General features: G+C 45.7%; 1 protein-coding gene across 1 annotated transcript; it reads left to right on the top strand.

Moving 5' to 3' along the window:
• The first annotated feature begins 3,706 nt into the window (after nucleotides 1-3,706).
• LOC105556815 (uncharacterized protein K02A2.6-like) lies at nucleotides 3,707-8,021 on the top strand. Its single transcript, XM_012003926.1, has 3 exons — nucleotides 3,707-4,865; nucleotides 4,975-5,214; nucleotides 5,332-8,021. The coding sequence occupies exons 1-3, from the start codon at nucleotides 3,707-3,709 to the stop codon at nucleotides 8,019-8,021; spliced, it is 4,089 nt and encodes a 1,362-aa protein (XP_011859316.1).

Below are 8,021 nucleotides of genomic sequence, written 5' to 3'. Positions count from 1 at the left end.
TTAGCGATACCAGCGACACGGCGCGACGCGGTACGACACGTCGCGAGTCGCGAGTCGCGAGGCCCGGTCTGTGACGTCGCGCTTGACGACCGGTGTGAGGGAGCGCCGGTCCAACCGCGAGGTTAACGGAGACGGCGGGGGGAAAGGGAATGTCAGGATGACAGCGGAGGAGGACGGAATCTCTGAGCCGGTAGCAATAAGGCACAGTCTGGGTCAAAAGCACTTTAATTCACACGCGGTGGTACAGTGGACAACTTGGACGACGGCACGTCCGGCGACTTTGGCGCAGGGCCACCAAATTCTAGCTTTGCTATTCGAGATGTTTAAACTGTTCCCATTTGAAAACTATTATAGCCTCGACTTTTTCGTATTAGAATTTTCGTCTCAAAATGTTACAAAGTACTTGTCATTAAAATATTTATCGCCAGGTACACCACCCTGTATATATATATAAGGGCCGGACTCTAATAGTTTCGGAGATACAGGCTGAGAAAGGATACAAATAATAAATATATGGTAATTCTTCAGTATAGCTGCTCCACCTCCAAAATCAATCAATTTGGTCTCATTCGACGCGTTTTTTAAAGAGGAACAACTTTTTCCTCAGACAAAATCGTCGCACTGCCCTGCGAAGCGAGATATTAATTGTTAAAGTTGACAACTTTTAGTGTTAGAAAATCTGTCATGCGAAACATACTGTCTCCACGCATGTACTTCTGCCGTTGTACTGTTCCACATGGGTTTGCAACTTTCCACGTGAAGCGAGATCCACTCCACACCTCTGACATAGGGTGGGTAGGGCTATTTTTAACGAGGTGAAGCCTGTATTTTTTTTTGTATTTTTATGTTTTAAATATATGTGAATTTTATTATTGTGACACCTAGTCAAGGCTCTTAGCTCTTTTATTTCATTGATTGTTAATTTGTTGATTCTTTTAAATAAATTTAAAAAAATAAAAATCTAAAAATCTAAAAAATTAAAAGATATATTTACGTACCTACAGTTAAAAAAATCTCTTCATGATGAATATCTTAATATTAGTAAAGGATCTTACGTAAGATATAATGAACTTGTTAGCATCCATATTACAAAATCTATTTATTAAGTTTTCCGCCATTTTGGATCCACCACTTTTTTTACTTAAACTGCAGATTCGTCATTATCGACTATGCAACACATAATATTTTTTCGTAAATACATGCACGGTTTGTTACAAATTTACTCGCATTCGTACAGTTTTGGCATTTTATGCCCACTTCATGTGATCCGCCATTTTGAATTTAGAACGAAATCAAAATTGGCGCAGGATATTTGTATAGCTTATTCAATTCCTGAAAAATTAAAAAAAAAAAATAAAGATCCGTTAAGAATTGGCGCACGGCTCGAATTTTAATCATAAAATGAACTTCTCGTCCTACTGTGCGGCGGTACCTCGGGTCAGATCGAGATCGATCGCAACACACCTCTTATAGATCCAAAACGGTTGGACGAGCAGTCGGCGACACACGGTCCGCTCGTGCCGTGTTGCCCAGCAAACACAAAGTAACAGTTACATAACTGTAAGTTAAAATTTCCTACTCAACAATATAACTGTTACATAACACGTGTTATATAACAGTTATATTGTTGAGTAGGAAATTTTAACTTACAATTATATAACTGTTTGTGTTTGCTGGGTGATTTCGCACGCCGGTGGTTCCTTCGACCATCCGGCCGGCGGTACCTACGGATTTAAACAATGTTTATCTTACAAACGGTGAGAGATGGAGCAAAAGTCCATAGGGCCAAAGTTGTAGCGCTCGTCGAGATCTAAAAGAAACTGACATAAAAAGTTCGAAAATACGAAAAAAAATTTGAATTATAAACAATTTTTATCTTAAAAACGGTAGTCGAGAGTAATTGAAGAGTATAAAAAACATATAGATTCGGTCTACCGAGACATCTAGTAACGGACAACGGAACTCAATACACTGTAACACGGTAACGAATTTCAGAGTTTCGTTAAACAAAACGGGATAAAACATAGTTTCACTTCTCCTCACCATCCATCGACGAACGGTGCGACGGAAAATTTCGTTGGTACTTTCAAAGACAAAGTTGAAAAAATAGTTAAAAGCGGAAAGTCTCTCGAATACGTGATCAATCTCTTCTTATTTGACTATACATAGAACAACAGAGCATAGCACGACGAGGAGATGGATTGTGTATCTCTGAAACTTGTGGAGATTACAAAAGTGAGCGAATTCACAGATTGAAATTATAAATACTATATTCACTCACTTTTGTAATTTTCGTAAGTTTCAGAAATTGACCCCCAGATAACAACAGTTATACCACAGTGTAACCAGTATGCCCACTCGCTCTTTTGTTTCACGTTCGCCGATCCGTACTGCGCATCCGACATGTTTTTATTATAACCAATCACAAGATTTTTGTACGTGTGTTAGTGCAAAGTCGGTGTGACATAGAAAAATTCGCAGTGTTGACGAATAACACGTAAATACTTTTATACGTTGGAGCAGTTCTAATAAAAGTAATTACATTAATTACTTTTATTAGAACATTTTCTTTCATAGGCCATTTCTATTTACAATAAATAATGTACGCCAGTTCGTATGCGCCTTTCCTAGATACGATCCTGAAAAGGGCCCAGGCACTTTTAGCCGTTGATACACTGTTGGATATAATAAAAACATGGCGGAAAATTGAGAACGCCCAGATCAAAGGTGCCGACAGAGGGCGTTTTCCAGCAAGGACACAATGTGACACAGTGTAACACTGTGAATCATTACATCCTTGTTGTTTGCCAATGTTAAACAAGGATGAAACGATTCACTGTGTTACACTGTGTCCTTGCTGAAAAACGCCCAGAGAGTGGGCATACTGGTTATACTGTGGTTATACTTCTTCTTTGTTATTGGCTCCCAGCTCCTTGAAGTGGAGCTGATACGGCCATGTCGAACCAGTAGTCCGCGTAACATGCCGTTTGTAGATGGTTGGGTGGAGAGGAAGTGGCGCATTGCGCCATCTGACTCCCCGTCAGAAAGTTCAAATATTTAGGTCCATAGCTTTGAATGCAGCAAGCAGAAGTCGGCACAGTTTGGGGGAGGGTTTTTTAATGAGTGGAAAAATGTCGTTGGGGGAGGGGACTTTGGTAGAAACGGAGTTTAGAAAGTTCAAAAGATGTTTCAATTTAGTAGTGTAGAGCGGGCATGAAAAGATTATATGATCAGTCAGTCGTGGCAACGATGTTCTTGCGTGCCAAGCTGTAGTTGAGATTGTAATGATTACTGCGTATACGATTTAGAATGACAATTTCTTTTCTTTTGAGTCTAACCTTCTGGAACCAAGGTTTAGGAGTACGTGAGTGAAAGTGTTGATGGTATAGTGTACCTTTATCTTTAGTGTTGGGTATCGTTACCGATGCCACCCGGCGTCACCGTCACACCGCACAGAGGGCGCGGCAGTCTGTCAGTCAGGCAGTCTATATTCACACTCGGTCACGCTCAGACGTCTTGTATTGCTGGCCTTGAACCAGACTTCTCATTAAAGAAACACAGTTCGTCTTACTACGCGTATTATCCTTGTGTCTCCTATCACTCTCCGATCACCTTCCCGAGGTAACGAACCCAACAACTGGCGCTGCAGCAGTAACTTTGTCTTCGTACGAAACAAAGAGAATCGGTGAGTGATTCCGCTCTCAAGATGGCCGAGGCGACGAAGCAGTTAGAGGCTCTCACAGCGGCTATCTCAAGCCTCGTGCAACTTCAACTGAACAAACAGAAAGACGATTCCGAGGCCTCATCTCAATCCCGCGCATCTTCGCACTCGGAAACGTTCAACCATCTGAGTGCGCGCGTAGAGAAGTACAACTACGGCTCGGGCGACGAAACTAAGCCGTTCACGAAATGGCTGCTGCGCCACGAGTACACCGTAGTCACGGAAGCAGCGTGCTTGCCGACCCAAATGCAAACACGTCTTATCCTGGATAAACTCGGGCAAGCGGAGTTCGATAGGCTCGTGGATCACGTCGCACCTACGGATCCGTCGTTTATGACTACAGAAGTTCTCATTACGACGCTAAAGGAACTCTTCCGCGACAAGGTTCCCCTCACCCGCCGTCGCATCGAGATTCTCAATTATCGTTACGATAGATCGACGCCGATCACGGAACATCTAGATCGAATCAACCGGCACGCAGCCGACTTCGACCGTTCCAATCTGACTGACGATAATCTCCACATACTTCTGCTGTTACAATCGTTCTGTTTTTCCGCAGATAACGACGAATTGAAGAGAATCGCGCTTCGCGTCGTCGAAAAGAATCAAGCCGCGTCTCTCAAGGATGTCGTCGCTGAGCTCGAAGCTCACCTTAACGTCGCTTCGGGACTAAAAACTCTAGAGAACCCGACAAAACATTCTCAAGTGGCAGTGTTAAACGTTGCGCATTCTAAAAATAAGGGCAAAGTGGCGCCCAAACGGAAGTCTCCGTCGGAAACCGACACGTCGAAAGCCCAGCCATCTTCCGCAACTAAAAAGTGCAACGGCTGTGGCGGTGCTCATCCACGAGCAAAGTGTCCGTTCCGCGAAGCAGTGTGCCACAAGTGTTCGGGCAAGGGCCACATCGCAAAGGTATGTCACTCAAACGGCTCCTCTCAGGAACAACCCGAATCTTCCGCGAAAGCTAAAAGTGTCGTAGCACAATCACTTTCCGCGGTCGGTAAACGCAGACGACATTACGTGAACGTATTCTTGCTCGGCAAATCAGTGTCTCTACAATACGATACCGGCTCAGACGTCACGGTAATCGGTAAAAAGGATTGGATCCGCATCGGTTCGCCAGCTCTCGTCGCTAGTCAAACCGGTAATCGGTAGATTCAAGTGTACGATCCAGGCACTCGGTCGTGAAGGAAAAATACATATTGACGTCGCGTCGCGCAACGGAGTTAACCTATTCGGTCTCAACGCTATAGACAGTCTCAACTTGTGGACAGTACCGCTAGCCGAGCTACGTCCGAGTAGCTCCGCGTCAGACTTACAGTGTGCATCTTCGCAGTCATCACTAAAGTCGTCAAACGTAAATCTAACCCGCGAACAGCCATCTAGGCTCGCGAGCAGTGACAATCACGAAGTCACATCGCAACATAACGTTTATTTAGAGAATGTCCTCAAACGCTTCCCGGTATTATTCTCCAAAGAATTGGGAAAGTGTCGTAATTTCAAAGTAAAGTTTTTCACTTCCGATGACGCTCGTCCGAGACAGATTCCATGTCGACAGATCCTCTATGCCATAGAAAGCCTTCTTGCCGAAGAATTACAACGACTCTAAGAAAACGACATTATCGAGCCTGTGGTAATCTCCAAATGGACATCGCCTATCGTCATCGTGAAGAAACGGAATGGTAAACTCCGTCTATGCGTGGATTATTCCACAGGTGTCAACCAGGCTCTACACGACAACAAGCATCCCTTCCCTACTGTCGAAAGCATCATGGCAAAACTTAACGGAAGTTGTTTTTTCAGCGTGCTGGACCTCAGTGATGCTTTCTTTCAACTTGAAATCGACGAAGAACATCGTGATATCACAACTATCACGACACCGAAGGGGCTTTATAGGTTTAAACGCCTTCCGTTTGGTATCAAAACCGCACCGGCAAATTTCCAACAGGCTATAGATTCTACGCTCGCTGGCCTTAAAGGAGTGAATACTTACATCGATGACGTCATAGTCAGAGGTTCTACTCGCCAGGAGCATGACGAACGCCTAAGGAAGACTCTCCAACGCCTACAGGATCAAGGATGGAGACTGAGTGCCGAAAAATGCCGCTTCGCACTGGAAGAAATCAAATACCTGGGATTGATCATCAACGCACAGGGCATATCACCCGATCCAGACGCTACTACCGCCATCGCAAACATGCCTCAACCCACCTCCGTTGCAGAGGTTCAGAGTTTCTTAGGCATGGTGAACCATTATGGTAAATTCATCCCCCATCTACATCAACTGAAACATCCGTTGGAAGATCTTACGCGCAAAAACTGCAAATGGTCATGGAATCAGTCTCATGATCTCGCATTCGACCAAATCAAAAAGGTCATGCTCAGCCCTCTTCTTCTGGAACACTACGACCCCGAGAAGACGCTGATAGTTGCAGCGGACGCGTGCGCCACCGGAATCGGCGGCGTCCTTATACAACGAGACTCAAACGGCAATGAGCGTGCTGTCTATCATATGGCACAAAGCCTCACTGACGCCCAAAGGAATTACTCCCAGTTAGAAAAAGAGGCCTTGGCGCTCGTCACAGCTGTCGAACAATTTCGTAAATTCATCTGGGGAAGGAAATTTATACTCCAAACCGATCATAAACCTCTAGTCGCTCTATTGCAAACGGAAAACACTAAGGGTCTCAAAGCCACCACAGCTGCCAGACTTAAACGTTGGGCACTGCGACTATTGGGTTACGACTTTGATATTGAATACATACGCACTCAAGACTTTGGCCAGGCAGACGCCCTATCTCGCTTGATTGACGATTTTCGCCGTGACAACGCAGAGGAACTACAAGTCGCCAGCATTCAAGCAGTGGAAGCTGATATCCTCGAAGTGAAAAATCTATCAATTGATTTTTTCGGTAAAGAACTCCATAACAAACTAAAAAACGCTACCAAGGAAGATCCTCTTCTGCGCTTGGTCTTCCAAGCTATCCAAAAAGATTGGAAGATAAAGGAAAGTTCGGAGTCACTGGAACACTTCAGAAGACGCTCAGAAGATCTCAGTATCATCGACGATACTCTACTCTTCGGCGATAGAGTGATCATTCCAGAGGCGCTCAAGCCTACAATTCTAGCAGCTCTTCATAAAGGCCACCCCGGCATCAGAAGAACTAAACAGCTAGCTCGAGAATACGTTTATTGGCCAAAGATGTCGGACGACATAGAAGACCTTGTACGTCAGTGCGACTCGTGCGCGCTGAATCAGAAGCTCCCAACGAAAGCACCACTGGAACCATGGCCTCTCCCATCTCGCCCAATGGAAAGGGTGCATATCGACTACGCAGGTCCAATCGATGGACAATACCTGCTCATTTTTGTAGATGCCTACTCTAAGTTTATAGATGTGGCGATCACTCCCACGATCGCCGCAGCTCGCACAGTCGATTTGTGCCGCGAGTTTTTCTCCAAGTTCGGTCCTCCAGACGTGCTAGTCTCGGACCATGGAACGCAATTTACCTCGAAATTGTTCGTCGATTTCTGTAAGGAAATGCAGACCTCTCACCTGCTGGCAGCGGTTAACCACCCTCAATCCAATGGCCAGGCCGAGAGGATGGTGGACACGGTTAAAAGGGCCATCGCCAAAGACCCTACTAATTGGAAAAGGCAGCTACACGATTTCTTGCATAGTTATCGTTACACGCCTTGCTCAGAGTCACCCTTGGGGAAGTCTCCGGCTGAGCTCATGTTCGGTCCACGCATGAACTGTCCGCTCACTAAATGGCTCCCGAAATCCAAGACTCTCGAACCCGTTCCAGCTGACACCTCTGTCAAGAAACAGCTGGCTCTGACAGAACAGTTCTCGAAGCATCACGGCGCCCGTCCTCGACATCTAACAGTGGGGGACCGCGTGGTAGTCCTTTCCCGAAAGGATAAAAAAGAACAAGGCATCATTCATAGAGTTCTGTCTAAAACCCGCTACTCTATCCGTCTCGACGATGGACGAATCATTGACCGCCACGTCAACCACATTTGGAAAGGGGGCTCCGACCCGTCAACCACACCTACAGGCTCCAACCAAGACTGGATGTTCCTTCAGTCACCCACGCCGGGGTCCCCTCCAAGAGAACTTTCACCTGCTGCGGAGATCGATCAGCATCCGGCCGCAACTCCGGCAGACCAGACCTCAGAGATCCAGGGCCCGAACTCCCCAGTAAACCAGACGACACCGGTTAGACCCACACGTAATCGGATGGCTCCGAGGAGACTAATCATGGACCCGTCCGCCAAACGCTATGCCCTGGGGTAG

Source organism: Vollenhovia emeryi, unplaced genomic scaffold (assembly GCF_000949405.1).
Source record: "Vollenhovia emeryi isolate VEMERY1.0 unplaced genomic scaffold, V.emery_V1.0 DF939763.1, whole genome shotgun sequence".
In the NCBI taxonomy this organism is placed as follows: domain Eukaryota; kingdom Metazoa; phylum Arthropoda; class Insecta; order Hymenoptera; family Formicidae; genus Vollenhovia; species Vollenhovia emeryi.
The sequence above is the reverse complement of the archived record's forward strand: the minus strand, read 5'-3'. Positions and strand labels throughout refer to the sequence as shown.